At 43.8% G+C, this 16,258-nt stretch overlaps 1 protein-coding gene across 4 annotated transcripts; it reads right to left on the minus strand.

The window, feature by feature from the left end:
* Positions 1-2,186: 2,186 nt before the first annotated feature.
* TRIM40 (tripartite motif containing 40) lies at positions 2,187-16,199 on the minus strand. Of its 4 annotated transcripts, XM_032648331.1 has the most exons (6): positions 15,730-16,199; positions 15,075-15,635; positions 4,807-4,902; positions 3,719-3,943; positions 3,409-3,431; positions 2,187-3,226 (listed from the first exon to the last, which is right to left on the minus strand). In XM_032648331.1, the coding sequence occupies exons 2-6, from the start codon at positions 15,447-15,449 to the stop codon at positions 2,980-2,982; spliced, it is 966 nt and encodes a 321-aa protein (XP_032504222.1). In that variant the 5' UTR covers positions 15,450-15,635; positions 15,730-16,199; the 3' UTR covers positions 2,187-2,979. The 4 variants fall into 4 exon arrangements, with proteins under 4 accessions (XP_032504222.1, XP_032504223.1, XP_032504220.1 ...); XM_032648332.1 differs by having other exon boundaries at positions 3,719-3,937; positions 15,075-16,199; XM_032648329.1 differs by having other exon boundaries at positions 15,075-16,199.
* Positions 16,200-16,258: the final 59 nt, after the last annotated feature.

A 16,258-nucleotide genomic window follows, 5' to 3' on the forward strand; every position in this document is an offset into this window, starting at 1 on the left:
AGAAGTGAGATGTATGGAGGTTGGGTAACTGGTCCCACATGAGCAGCTAGTAAATAGCACAGCGATAATACCCATTAGACACTAGACAGTAGACAGATGGCTTGGCTCCCAAGTCTGTGCTCATGACCATTAAGTCATACTGCCTCTGTACGTCCAAGAACGGTGGGAAGGGGACTTGAGGCCCAAGGCAGCTTAGAGACTGGACTAGCCTGTGGCCACTGAGCAGCGTGGTCAATGACACTTGCTTCAGGACACAGTCACGTGTGTGGCTCTGATCCCCTGTGTTGCTGCTCTTCCTGCCAACCAATGATGCCTTCATCATAGGTCCATTTTGAATTTCTTAGAGAACCTAATTATCATTGTCTTTCTTTGGTAAGACCTTTCTCGGCAGGCCACCTTATAGGCTCCACTGGCCAGCCATCTGCTGCTCAGATGCCCACCCGGCCTGATCATCCGCAGTCACATCAGAAGAGGACACAGGGCCCGGCAGGCACCTGCAGGGTAACTGACCCTCCAGTGGAGACAGACCCTCGGAGCTTGTCAGTGTCCTCCCAGTGCTGGGAGGATGCTTCTGGACCAATTCTCTGTTTGACGTTAACCACAGCTAGGACACAGGAATTGTTAGCTGTCACATCCAGGGGTGCTCTTTCCTTGGCTAATGTCTTATTCTTAGATTTGGGGTCTCACGTTTCTCTGAGACATACAGCTTCCTGCCTAGTCGCTATATCCTTCTTTTTCTGAACATCCACACTAGGCACTTTCTCCTTCCCCTCCCTTAACCCCCCGACTTCCTGTCCCCGATCCATCTGGCAACAAGAGTCCAGACTGGTTTTCCTTAAACACCACTTGTTCCTTTCACTCTTGAATCAAAACCCTTTGATGACTGCCTATGTTTCAGTGTCACTCATCTAACCCTCTGCTTGACTTCTGGTCTTCCCCATTCCCGAATATTCCAGACTGACTGGGTCAGTCTTTTCGTACTGCTACAAACGTGCTGAGGCCTTTTCCTACCTCCGCGCTTTCATCCGTGGAGCTGTCCTGACCTGGATGCTCTCCAGCTTTCTCTCCTGCGTGTCCAATTCCACCCCCACGAAGCCAACCCCGACTTTGCCAGCCTCACTTGTGTCTCTCCTCTGAATCCTCACTGCCCTTAGCAACTAGGACACTTAATAACCCATCACACACTCTCTTGTTATTCCATCTGTGTTTATTCTGGTTCCATAGCTAGATTATAAGCTTTTGGCTGGAGACGTAGAATAAGAAGATGGAATTAACACATTTAAATGTTTCCAACGTGTTAGGCACTGCAGCAGGCATATATAATAACATTTAATTCTTACAACAATCCCAGGCCATGAGTATCATTATCCTCATTTTAGAGGGGGTAGGACTGAGGTGCAGAGAGGCTAAGTAACTTGTACAGGGTTACAGAGGTATTAGGTGTCAGGACTGGGATTGAACTCAAGTCTGACTTGTGAGTTTTTACTCTTTACACCACAATGCAGCCATCTCCTTGTAGTCATGTTTTATTCTTTGTATCCTTCAGTGCCAAGTATACTACTGACCATTTCTGCAAGGGCTCAGTAACACTAGTTAAAGGTCCCCTTTGTTAATCATGGAGCATCAAGAAGGGCCCTTAGGACTTCCCTGGTGGCGCAATGGTTAAGAATCTGCCTGCCAATGCAGGGGACACGGGTTCGAGCCCGGCTCTGGGAAGATCCCACATGCCGCGGAGCAGCTAAGCCTATGCGCCACAACTACTGAGCCTGCGCTCTAGATCCTGAGAGCCAGAACTACTAAAGCCCGCACGCCTAGAGCCCGTGCTCTGCAACAAGAGAAGCCACCGCAATGAATAAGCCCGCGCACCACAACGAAAAGTAGCCCCCACTTGACACAACTAGAGAAAGCCCGCGTGCAACGACGAAGACCCAACGTAGCCGTAAATAAATAAATTTATTAAAAAAGAAAAAAGAAGGGTCCTTATACTTTCTATTAATTTATTCATGCATCCACTTAATAAATTTCACTGGACACCAACTATGAGACTGGCACTGTCCTAAACCCTGGGGACACAAAGACAGTGTATGTCTTTACTCACCCAAAGAAGTGACGCACACGTAATTAATATACAAAGGTATTATTCATTGCTCCATAAAAATTACAACAAATTTAGTGTCTTAAAACAACACAGATTTATTATATCATAGTTTCTATGACATCTATTGCCTCACAGTTTCTGTGGGTCAGAAATTTGGGTTCTCTGCTTAGGGTCTCACAAGGCTGCAATCAAGATGTCAGTTGGGCTGGGTTCTCCTCTCGAGGCTCGACTGGGGAAAAGTCCATTTCCAAGTTCACTTAGGCAGTTGGCAGAATTAATTTTCTTGCAGCTGCAAGACTGAGGGCCTCTGCTTCTTGTTTGCTGAAGGCTGGAGGCTGCTCTCAGCTCCTAGAGGCTGCCTGCTGGCCACAGGACTAACCACGTCATGAATCCAGCAAGGAGAGTTTCAAGAGTGAGCGTGTTAGCAAGGAGGCATTCCATCCATGTAATACAGTCTGCGAAGGGACAGCCCATCCCCTTTGCCATATTCCATTGATTAGAAGCAAGTCACAGGTTCTGCTCACACTCAAAGAGAGGGGATCATACAAAGGCATGAACACCACGAGGGGAGCATCATGGGAGGTCCCTGTAGAGTCTGTCCACCACAAAAGTAATGTAAGCTCCAGGTGCGTTGTACAGACAACCGGTGCTACAGGAGCTCAGAAGGAATATTTCTGCCAACAGACGTGCCAGCTCCATAGGCAGAGGTGGCCTCAGCACTGTGAACTCATGACATCCAGGTACCTGGGTACTCCCATTTTAATATGAGATTGTGAGAGATGGGTGCTACCGTCTGTTCACAGGCAAAACGGAGGTCTTGAATCCCGACTTGTGCAGTGGGAGCCTGGTTCAGGAAAGAGGCTGTGACTATTGTCCATGTATCAGAGGGTCAGGCATCTGATCACAGCTGTGGCATGTTCAGGAGGTGGCAGGCCTGAGGGTGCACTGGGCAGACCTAGTGGGAGGCTGGACAGGTTGGGGGAAGGAGAGCCAGGAGGCTGAGGTGAGTCTGAGACGAGCTGGTCCAGGGATGAACCGGTCAGAGCTACTGAGGATGGCTGGTTAAGTGATTCATTGATTCTTTTCTCTAAGTTGGGATAAATAGCCTCTAACTGCTCTGGAGCACTCCTAGAAACAAAGAAATCCTTCAGTATATTCTGTTCAATCTTCCACTTTCCATGTAGCCTGAAGATGCAAGTTAACGGAGCAGTGGAGCTCCTTGACCGTGAGAAAGCCCATACACACATCTATGTTTGTGTGGGTCTGTGCTGTGTAAGCACATGTGGGAAGGGAGATGGGACGGCTCATACCTGTTCAATAAGTCACTGGCGTCCTAGCAGAGAGAAAGAGAGTGAGAGTCACAACCAGTTCTCAGGTTCCCGTCCCCTCCAATTCCCTCCCCAACCAACTAGTGGATGGCACTCTGGGCTGTCACCTTGAGAACTGGAGAGGGTAGCACCCCTTCTTGTCCAAGGCTGTCATTGTGCAGCCTTGGACAAGCCACCACCACGTGTCACAGAGAAGACTCTCCTTCTTATACCTCCCAGAGGGATGCTACAGGTAGGCTGCCCACTATTTGGGGAGAATCCCAGGCTTCGGGAGGCACCTCAGGGTGTGCACCTTCAGCAGGCTGGCATCCAGTTTCTTAGCCATCCCCTCCAGTTCAGTGACCAGGCTGCTGAGTTGAATCATTGCCCTGGAGATGCCAGGGATTCTGGACGCCTCTGCTGGCATGTCCTCCAGCTGGCCTGGCCGCTGCTGAGGGAGGGCATCCAGCTGTCTCCTGGCTTGGTGTTGACGCTCCAGTTCAGCCTCCAGCCTGTGGGTCCTACAGTCTGCCTGAAACTCCAGAAAAGGGGATCCCTAAGATTCAATGTCAGATGGCTCCCTCTGGACCTTCAGTCTCTGAACGTTCTGAGCGAGAATGCTGATTTCTCGGTCCTCCTCCCCTCATGGCATTGCCTCTGCATGTTATGGGTATTACAGGGGGAGCCGTGTTCCTCAAAAATGAAGGGACACCTCCCCCCGCACCTCACACCCTTGTGAACATCCACAGATGCCATGTCTCACACACACACACACACACACACACACACACACACACACACTCGGCTATATCCTTCCACTGACTTTTTTTTTTTGGCGGTACGCAGGCCTCTCACTGCCGCGGTCCCTCCCGTTGCAGAGCACAGGCTCCGGACGCACAGGCCCAGCAGCCATGGCTCATGGGCCTAGCCGCTCCGAGGCATGTGGGATCTTCCCGGACCGGGGCACGAACCCATGTCCCCTGCATCGGCAGGCAGACTCTCAACCACTGCGCCACCAGGGAAGCCGTTCCACTGACTTTTAACCCCCTTCACGTCATAGGGTGAGGAGAGACCCCACATCAAAGTGAGCAAGCAACAGAAAGGTAGATGGTCAGAGACAGAGAAAGAGACCTATGGTTTGTGGAGTAGTTTTCAGTTGATGGGCTGCTTGTCTCCTTTGATCTTCACCGAGAACCAGGTAGAACACGACTGGCTTTCACTGAACATATAAACCACATGAAGGTCAGAGGGCTTGACTCACCCCAGGTCACTCAGCCAACAAACCCCGAGGCCGAGCCCAGCACTTGTGTTTCCAACCTCCAGGCCCTCCCCCCACAGCAGGCTGCTCCAGACAGACAGATGATCTGACGGGAGTCCTTCCTGGGACTCTGCGAAGCCCACCTGCATAGCCTGCAGTCTCTCCTCCTCCTGAGCCCTGAGCCGCTGGAGCTCGCAGATGTCCTTTCTGAGCTTCCTGATCCTGCGGTTGAGTCGTTCCTAGAGAAACAGACACCCCTGCTGGTCAGACTGGGGGTGAGGGTGGTGCCCGTGGAACACACGGCAGGGAGGGGGTGTCCTGATCCCAGGATGAGGCTAAAGTAAAATTCTGCCTAAAAAGAGGCAGCTTTCTATGCATCATGCTTGGGTTAAGGAACACAAGCGTTTATTTAATGGATAGTGATGGCAAAAAGCAATAGGTAATTTTTAAAAAAGACTTAACTACATAAAAATAACAGATAGTAAGAGAACCTTTTCTACTTGACTTCAGGGTGTTTTTCTCCCGACATCTGAGAGTTATGTGCTGATCACTGGCAACCCTCACTATTTCTCATCAACAAGTGAAGCCAATCTAGAGAGACCTGACTTACAGAGGAGAGGAAAAACCCCTACTCTGGCTAGGAGGGACAAGAACTCTCTATTAGAGCAAATCCACAGCCCAGGAAGGCATGGAACCTCTCTCTAAATCTTAAATCAGTGTCTGGATGGGTCACGGTGTCCTGGAATCTAAGGATATAATGAATCATTTCAGTTTCTAAAACATTTACTTTCAGATTTTGGGTAAACTATGTAGGAAGCAAATATAAAGAAAGCTGATACTGATATCAGCATAAGCCTTTAATGAATCAAAATGGAAGAAAGGCACAGGGTGGGGGATGTCAGCAGAAGAGTCTGGAAATGTTCTTCTTGTAACCCTTGTTACCTTAGTTACAAAATATATTTGCGTACCAGATAAAAGGGTGTACAAAGCCATAGTAATAAAACAGTGTGGTACTGCGACAAGAACAAATAGAAAATGGAAGAAGAGAGAGCTCAGGGACAGACCCACGTTTACAAAAGAATTTAAAAAGAAAAAAAAAGTAAAAAGAAATGAGTCACAGGTATGAAATGTGCAATGTGGAGAATATAGTCAAAAACTGTGTAATATCTTTGTATCGTGACATATTGTAAGTAAACTTATTGTGGTGATCATTTTGAAAGGTATAGAAATATTGAATCACTATGTTGTATAAGAGGAACTCTCATAATATTGCAGGTCAGTTATGCTTCCAAAACAAACAAATGAACAAACATAGAAAAAGAGATCAGATTTGTGGTTACCAGAGGTGGGGAGTGGGAGGACGGGGAACTGGATAAAGGCAGTCACAAAATACAAACTCCCAGTTATAAGATAAATAAGTACTAGGGATGTAATGTACAACATGATAAATATAATTCCCACTGCTATACGTTATATATGAAAGTTGGTAAGAGAGTAAATCTTGAGCTCTCATCACAATAAAAATTGTTTTTCTATTTGTTTAATTTCATATCTATATGAGATAATGGGTGTTCATTAAACTTATTGTAATAATCGTTTCATTATGTATGTAAGTCAAATCATTATGCTGTACACCTTAAACTTACATACTACTGTATGTCAATTATAACTCAATAAAACTGGGAGAAAATAAGATCAAATAAAAATAAAAAGCAATACACAGTTCAGTAAGAGAAGGGACAAAACCTGTAGGAGATGGTGTTGAGAAAACTGGCTTACAACAACAGGGAAAAATAAAGTCAGATCCCTATCCAGAACCATGTATGAAGGCAGACTCTAGCTGGATTAAAGACAGTGTGAAAGGAAAACTACAAAGTTAATAGAAAATAATGTCAAAGAATAAATTTGTGAGCTGGGGGTAGGGAAAAATGTCTTAGATAAACCCCCAAAAGCACAAACCATGAGAGAATGATTTAATTTGATTACCTCAAAATTAAATATCTCTGTTCAATGACAACTCTATGGACAAACCTAACAGAGAAATAACAGACTAAGAGATAATATCTGCAATGTCTAAAACCAACAAGAGACTTATATATAGAATATAAAAGGAAAGCCTAGGGAATTCCCCGGTGGTGCAGTGGTTAGGACTCAGCGTTTTCACTGCCATGGACTGTTTCAATCCCTGGTCGGGGAACTAAGATCCCTCAAGCTGCAAGGCACAGCCTAAATAAATAAGTAAATAAATAAATAAATAAAAGGAAAGCCTAGACATCAATAAGAAGACAGGAACCCAAGAGAAAAATTGGCAAAGAATATGGACAGTTAATTCACAGGCGAGGGGATGCCCAAACTCACCTGTGATTAGAGAAATGGAAAATAATACAATGAAATGTTATTTGACCCCCATCAGAGTAATAAAAATTAGACAACTGGATAACACCTGGGGGAGGTGGGATGTGTGTGGATATAAGGACCACACTGTGGGCTGGTCAGATATGCACTGGCACAGCCCTTCTGGCAACGGTACCGGCCACCTAGGTGTGCTTTCCTCTGTGATCCAGTGATCCTGCTTCTGAGTAAAAATCCCAGAGAATTCCTAGGTTCTAAGAGAACATGTACACTACAGCACTGGTTGTGGTAACAGAGAATTGGAATCACATAAAGTCCATTCCTGGGAAATGGATGGGTAAAATCTGGCAGGTGCCCACTATGGAACACAGTACATGTGTCAGAAAAAATGGACTATGGGACCCACAAAACATGGACTGATCTCAAAAACGTGGTAGAGTGAAAAGCAAGAAATAGCACGAAGCCCATCATATAATTTTGTTAATTCAATATGCAAGCACACAGTGCAGCAATGTGTGTTTTACCAAACTGTCTACAAATAAAAATACAACAAACGCTTTAAGTGGTTGTCCATGGAAGAGGGAGGAATGATGATTAAATGGAACAAACAAAACATGAACAGGATTTGTGGACTAAAGATAAGAGTGTGCTATTGACTGAAGAGCGTGTGTTTCATTAAGTAAATCCTTCTCACCTCAGGTCAAAAAAAATTGGGGTGGGTGGATTTTGTTGTTGTTGGCTGTTTATGGGGAATAGTTCTTCTTTTTGTCATTTTGCCTCATTTTTCTTATAAACTCTTAAAATGTATTGCTTTTGGAAAAGAGGAGTCCCACATCACTGGAGATGTACAGGTAAGGCTAGGGGTGGACGAGATGACTGTGAAAGTTCTTTCTGGCCCTGAGATTCAGAGGGTGAAACCAAGGTCAGGGGGCTGTGGGTGAGACTTCAGCGAGGACATTCAAGTAAACAAACAGAAAACAGAGGAGACAATGATGTCACCAGGAAATTATTATAAAATGTTTCATGTCACTGGTGTTACCTGCAGGCATTTCCTAGCAGACAAGGAATAAAACAGTCATAGAAGGAGGGGGAGGAAGTAAATGGGCATCTTGGATTTCACTCAAGGGCCTCAACGGTGAAGGCGGAGGCTGGAGTGCGGTGGGGAATTGTCTGTGTGAGCACGAAAGTTCAGGTCTCGAAAAGCTCAAACAAGCAAGCAACCTTCACCTTGCTACCCCTTCCATCTACTCTCTCTGTTCTCACAACTACATTTCTTGAAGTAGTTGGTTCTTGCTGTCTTCACGTCCTCGTGGCCCCTTTGCTCCTCAGCATCTGCTTTTGTTTCTCATCATTCTTTTGGAACTGCTCTCTCCAAGGTCGCAGTGATCCCCAGGAAGGAAACCCAGAGGTGACTTCTTCTCAGGCCTCCTCTTCTTGGATGTGATTCTACCCACCCCACTCTCCCGACCTCCCACCCCCGTCCTTCCTTGACCTTCCTGAGGTTGTTTCTTTAACCCTCCTCTTTCTCTAAATGATGTCCTTAATTTCAGGCTTCAGATTTTATCATAATTCCCAAAAGCTCTTTGTCCTAACAGTCAATCCCATGTTTCCAGCTGAGACTTAAGTATCTCCTACTGCCCTACGGACAGCTCAAACTCAGTTAGGAGTAATCAAACTTATCTTCCTCTTCCCCACCCTCTTCCACAATTCACTACTCTTGACCACCATATTTCTGTCCTTGGACTCACCCTTCTGTCTGTCATCCAGCTTGAAACCTCAGTCATATTTTATCTTTTACCTGTGCTACTACTGTCTTCAAAAGTGTTTCTCATTATCAAAGATAAGCCCGAACTCCTTAACCCAATATCCAAGGCCCTCTGTAACCCAATTTACATTTCCTGTGTTACCTCTCTCTACTCCCTCCCTGTTCTCCGCACTAGCCAAACAGAGCTGCTTGTGGTTTCCTGGACACACCCCCAAGCAGCCATGCCTCTTCATGGCTTTTTTTTTTACTTCCTTCTGCCAGGAATGCTATCTATTGCTGCCTGTCAAAGTCAGGTCTGTTCTTAAGATCCGGTTCAAAATGTCAGAGTCCTGTCTTCTGGAGTAGTTTAAAATTTAATGAAGAGTTTAAAGTCAACTACGGAGATTGTGTAAATGAAAAAAGGAAGCAAAGATAACAGCAATAAAAATAATGCATGAAAAACGAGAATAATTCAGATCTATCATTTAAAATATTCAAAATGAGTAAGGTAAAGTCCCTCGTTTTTCAAAAAATATTTATTCATCCATTTTTGCATTAAGGTAATATTTGTGTAAATAAGGTACTCATTAGAATTAGAAAGCAAAATTCTACAAACTTTTATCTTCCTAAAATATTCCTCAGGGGGAAAAAAAGACAAATTGAAATATAGGGAATAGTGCAAGACCTGTTTTGTCTTGATAAATATTTTTTAAAGTCTGTGATTCTATCAGATATCAGATAAAATGTGATTTCACAGTAAAAAAATTGACCGAAAAGGACATTAAGTAGTGAGGAAACATGAGAACATAGCAACATTTAAAATCCTTCTCAAATGGCTTACTAGGACTTCCCTGGTGGTGCAGTGATTAAGAATCCACCTGCCAATGCAGGGGACACAGGTATGATCCCTGGTTGGGGAAGATCCCGCATGCCACGGAGCAGCTAAGCCCATGCACCACAACTACTGAGCCTGCACTCTAGAGCCTGTGAGCCACAACTACTGAAGCCCGCGCCTAGAGCCTGTGCTCTGCAGCAAAGAGAAGCCACCGTAATGAGAAGCCTGCGCACCACTACGAAGAGTAGCTCCCGCTCGCTGCAACTAGAGAAAGCCCACGTGCAGCAATGAAGACCCAACGCAGCCAATAAATAAATAAATAAATATTTAAAAAAGGCTTACAAAACGCATCAAAGAAAAAGTGGTTAACAGGCAAAAAGGTACGTTTCCCCCAATACAGTCACACACACACACAAAAAGAGCAACTTTCAAAATACATGCTCCTTACAGGACAGAAAGTGCCCCAAAATATGGATAAGAATGATATCACCCATTATATTTTATGAGGAAAAACGGTGTTGATGACTAAACCTGACAATGTCCACATGATCGTGCATCTAGAAAATGTCAGGAAATTAAGTTAAAGGATATATGAACTCAGCAAAGACTCTCAGCGGCCATGGCTCACGGGCCCAGCCACTCTGCGGCATGTGGGATCTTCCTGGACCGGGACACGAACCCGTGTCCCCTGCATCGGCAGGCGAACTCTCAACCACTGCGCCACCAGGGAAGCCCCAAAAGTCATAATTCTTAATGTAATCAACAAATTTAATGCAATGCCAATTAAAATTTCAGGGATTCTCCATAAAACTTAGAAACATTATATAAGAAAATCCTTCTGGAGACTTCCCTGGTGGTCTGGTGGTTAAAACTCCTCATCCCCAATGCAGGGGGCCTGGGTTCGATCCCTGGTCAGGGAACTAGATTCCGCATGCCGCAACTAAGAGCCTGCATGCCGCAAGTAAAGATCCCACATGCCACAACAAAGATCCCGCATGCAGCAACAAAGATCCCACGTGCTACAAGTAATACCCAGCAGAGCCAAATAAATAAATTAAATTAAATTAAATTTAGAAAAAAGAAAATCCTTCTGAAAAGACAGTCAGCAAGACCATCAGGTTACAAAAAATTATTATTTGACAAAGATGCTACTAAATTTAAAAATAAACCATAAAGCAATAAATATCAAAACTATATAATAACTTTAGAACAGAAAAAAAAAATCAATGGACTAGAGTAAGAAAAATGCCACTATTATAAGAATTTAATTTATGTCAAACCAAAAAGAACATATAGATGTGAAAAGGACTCACAGAAATGTTTGAGGGACAACTGTATACCAGAATAAAGAAAAAATAACTTTATTGTTTGATAAAGGAGTCATCCTTCACACAACACAGTATATTAAATTCCAAATAAGCCAGGAATTACTTAATCTTTAAAAATGATACAGACCTAATATCTATCTATCTATCACCATACTAGATAAATTTCTGAGTAAGACATGGAGATTTTATTTCTTAAAAAGAATAGAACTGATTCAAGTACAAATTCTTAAAATTTTTGCCCCAAAAATGAAATAAAAAGAAAAGAAATATCGGAATAGGAAAAATGAAGGTTAAACATAATTAGTATAGCTTATTATCCAAAAGATAAACTACTCTGATGCACTCATGTAGAATTTATGCCCTGATTCTAAGGGGAAATGTAGAGTGAGTCTCCATGTGGAGAGAAACCTCACTGCCAGCATAGTAAAACAACTTCAATCATTGTCACACACTTGGAAAACCAGCAAACCACATTGAAAAAAGTGATTGACAACAACATGAGTTGGGCAGTAGGGAAACAGATGTACAAAAAAGACATTGGAAAATTTTCAGTCTTCTGGAGTGCAGTCAGGCAATACATAATTCCTTTAAAAAGGACACAATTTACAATATTTACAATTTAAAATATTTAATTTACAAAATTTAATTCAAAGGAATAGAGGCATGGTGAGAAATCATAAGAAATCTTTATTTCAAAACCATGCTGTCAACATCTACAAACACACTCAGGGTCTCCCATTGTAATCAGTTCTTTGAAAATACCTTCAACTCCCCAGACTTTGGCTGTCCTCAGGCAGCCTCATGAAACTCACTAAATCCCTAGTTTCAAAACTCAAACTGGTGCTCTATGCTGCCTGCCAATTCCACTCAGTTTCACTCGTAGGTTCGCTTTTCCAAACTCTACCGCGGCTTCTCCTCTCTTTTCAAACCTTTCACACCTCCACCTCTACCCGCACTGCTGATGTCCTTCCCTCACATATTATTGAGGAAATATACCCAAACACTCGGGTCCTCTCCCAAACTGCAAGACTCCCTCCCCTTGCAGAGGCCTTCTTCTGTTCCCCACTGTTACAATGGAAGAAGTGTGCCTCCTCCCAGCCCAGCATCCACTCCTCTGCTGCCCATCTTACTGGATAGCTCAACATCATTCAATGCACTCCACCATTGCTTCTTCTTCTTTTTTTTTTTTAATATTTATTTATTTGGCTGCATCAGGTCTTAGTTGCGGCACGCGGGATCTTCCTTGCGGCATGTAGTGTCTTTCGTTGCAGTGGGCTCAGTAGTTGCAGCTCACGGCCTTAGTTGTCCCTCAGCATGTGGGATCTTAGTTCCCTGACCAGGGATCGAACCCTCGTCCCTTGCATTGGAAGGCAGATTCTTAACCACTGGACGACCAGGGAAGTCCTTCTACTGTCACTTCTTAACAGATTCTTCTCTCTTAGCATCTAGAACACCACTCCCCTTGCTTTTCTCCTGCCTTGCTAGTGGCTTGCTTTCAGTCTCCTTTGCTGGGTCCGCCTCCACCTTACATCTAAATGATGGCCTTTCTAAGGACCTTGCCCTGGAACTTCTTTTCTCTCTAGGCTCTCTCCTGAGGATATTGCATCCATTCCCTTGGATTTAAATATTATCTTTATTCTGATGGAACCCTGTCCTAAGTTCTGGGAATACTAACCCAGACTCTCTTTGGAGATCCAGATTTCAAAGCCAGCCACTTAACTAAGATCCTACTTTGATGTTTCTCAACTTGGACTTGACTCGTCCTAAATGAAACTTGATGTTTCATTCAAACCTGTTCTCCCCAGTCCTTATCGTTCCATCATTCATCCAGTTTCTCAAATCAGAAACTCATGAAGTCATCTTTGATTCCCTTCATTCCCTCACCCCACTTTAATCTGTCAGTAAATCCTGGCAATTCACACTCTAATTATAAACTCTTCAAATATAACAAGGCTTTTCCGGATCTGGGGCTCTCAAATCTGTGCTTCCCTTCTGCCCAGTCTTTACATTGGCCACCTTCTCTTTTTCCTGATCTCAGCACCGGTGCCACCTCCTCCATGAGGCCCTCACCAACCACATGGATCACCCATTACTCTCCATCTCAGACTCTTGTTCGTTTTCTTCTTAGCTCATACGAGACTTGTAGTTTGTTTGATTTCGTGTCTGTCTTTCTTATTAAACTGCAAAGTCCCTGGCAGGAGGGATGGCATCTGACTTGTTCATCATTGTACTCCTAGCATGTATGGTAGTTCCTAATACATGTATGGTAGTTCCTAACATGTATGGTAGTTCCTAATGTATGGTAGTTCCTAATGTATGTAACATGTATGGTAGTTCCTAATACACTACAGGAACTTAAGTCTTTCTTAAATGAACAAATATTGTTATTTATTTATTTTAGTTTTCCTGTCATAATTTAAAGGTAAACTTGAGGACAAAGATTATGAATCATATTTATACTTCCTACAATACCTAGCATGGCATCCTATACAAAGCACAGGCCTGAATAAATCATTGAGTGAGTGAATAGATTTTTCCATCTATTCACTGGCCCATCAGCAGGTGGGAGAGCTCTCTCTGCCCTCCTGTGGTACCCTGCACTTAGAGGGAATGATGTTAGAACCAGAGAATTTTGCCTCTTTGGCTTTCTGAGTTATTTCTCTACCTTCCCATGGTCACCCTCAATCTGGACTCCCCAGTTTCTCATCCTGTATTATAACATGCTCAAAAAGTCAAGTATCTAAAAGAAGACTTGGAAATTCATCCTTCATTATTGGATAGAAAGACACCATGGTGAAAATATGTCAATTGTCAGTCCAATCAAATACTAACTGAATTGGGGATGGGGGTAGAGGATAGTTGGGAAAAAAATGCTAAAGCTAACTGGCAAAATAAATATATCTGAATATCCACAAAAATTCTGAAAAATAAGAATATTGTGAGGGTTCCAAGAGCTACCTGACATTAAAACACATTGCAAAGGTACAGTGCTTAAAATGGTTTGACACACAAGCAGGAATGGATAGACGAACAGAACGGAATGGAGAGTCAGGAAAATGTGCAAGTCTATACGTACCCATGGCAGATTAAGAAGTCGGCATTCAAATCAGTGGGGGAACTACGGATTATTCAGTAAATAGTGATAGGAAAAATTGATCAAAATTTGGAAGTTAAGTTATTCTTTCACCAAAATACAGCTTGGATTCTAAGTCCTCCAAAATATATGTTGAAGGATACTCATTACAATATTCCATGAGACCTCAAAACAAAACAATAACCTGGAAATAGCTCAATATCTGCCAATTTATAGTACATTCATAGAATTGGATACCATGCAGGTGTTGAAAAGAATTCATAAGATCTAGATGTACTGATGGGAAAATGGGATAATGTCCAAGATGTATTTTTAGATGATAAAAACGATTTACAGAAAAATATATAGAGAATCCGTGTGTGTGTGTTTTAGAGACTGCATTCATACACACACACACATTTCTGGAAGAATGATACACAAAAATCTAACAGTGGTTACCTCTGGGGACTGAGAATGGGGGAAAGCAGGAAGAAAGCTTTTTAGTTTTGACTTTATACCTTACAGTGTTGTCTGAATGTACTAGTTTGATGATAAAAAAATTTTTAAATAGGATAAAAATAATCTCTATAGAAAGGAAGGAAAGAAAAGATGAAGAAGGAAGAGAGAGAGAGAATCATGTGCTAATTTCCAGGTTTCAATGTATTTACAGGTTAATCATTAGGATATGTAAAACCTGATTATATTTCTAGCCAATTTTCTAGTACTATCAAACAGGGGAACCATACAGTCTTAGTACTAAAAGAGTTTTGCATTATTTAGTCCAACTCCTTCGTGCTACAGATGAGCAAAATGCGAGGAGCTCATGCTTCCTGGGAATCTGACATCGTGTGACCGTATCTCCTCCTAGACTCCTATTAATGCATTGAAACTTTAACATTAGTAGCAAGATAAACACAGAAAAGTGAAGACAAGTGTCCAAAACAGAATAAAGCAGAAGAAACAAAGAAAAGTGTCAGTTACTGAGCCTCTATGATACGTCAGGCATAAAGGACGGGGAGTAGGAAGGAGTAACTCAGGGAGGTGGTGGCAGAGGGATGGCTGTGATGACCCGGCCTTACCTTGTAGTGGCTGATGGCATTTTCAATGGCCAGTTCACAGTGAGACTTGTGTTCAGGGGACACCCGGCATTCCACACACAGAAGACATCTGCTCTCCTCACAGAACCAGCACACCTTCTTCTGGTGGCTGTCGCAGGTATAGCCGGCCCCCAGGACCCCCTCAGAACAGGGCTTCCGGCAGAGGGGGCAGCTGAGGATCCCGGAGGCTGAGGCCTTCTCCAGGTGCTGGGCCAGGCACGCTCGACAGAAGAGGTGTCTGCAGTCAGTGCGCACCGCCTCCTTCAGGCACTCCTGGCAGATGGGGCAGATGCCCTCTTCCCGGCTGTCCTCCCGCAGAGGGAGCATGGCCTCCACCTCACACTGCCAGCCTCCCATCTATAGGGCCTCCTTCCCCACTGGAGCTTTGGACAGCCTGCCACCCTAGACAGTCCAGGTAAGATGGCCCAGCTGGAAGGAGGCGGCCCTGGAGCAGCTCAGAAGACCTGATTCAGCCCTCCAACTGCAGGCAGCTGCCTACTCTCCATCAATAGAACTGTAGCACGGACAACAGAAACCACCATTCTGCAACAAGTATCAGGAATCAATCATCAACTTTGACACACACGCTCTGGTTTCCTTGTCTTTACTAAACTTGAAATCACTCCTTTTCACACACCTGGAGGAAGCAGGTGATTCAAAGACCAGTTTTCCTCTTCAGAGCTTTCTGTGCATATTTTTACAGCTCAAAGTTAAAAGGCCAGAGTATCCTGGTCAGAAGCCAGAGATTCATAAACTTAAAAGTTGAACGTCTTCTCTGATTTGCCCTCAGTTGAGAGAAGCTGGCAGGAGTTTATCAAGTACCACACTGTGATACTTGCAGGCTCGCGGTCACACTCTAAGAATTTGGCTACTGCTGTCAATTACTACCCGACTATTTGCATCAGCATCTCTGTCAGCTGTTCATTCCCCCAACCAGCATCCCTCTCACAGTTATACAGATTCTGCAATGAAAGGGAAAGAGAAGGAGAACAGGACATAGAGCAGTTTGGAGACTTTTTCCCTTCCTTTCAAGCCATCTCCAAAGAAGACTCAAAGAAGAAAGTACTCCCCCATCCCCACTTCACTTAAACACTGCATTCAACACTCAGTCCCTAAGCCTCTTGCCTAGTCCTCCTCCAGAAAAGCTCCCCTGGTATCCTACTTCA

This window comes from Phocoena sinus, chromosome 11 (genome assembly GCF_008692025.1).
Source record: "Phocoena sinus isolate mPhoSin1 chromosome 11, mPhoSin1.pri, whole genome shotgun sequence".
NCBI lineage: Eukaryota > Metazoa > Chordata > Mammalia > Artiodactyla > Phocoenidae > Phocoena > Phocoena sinus.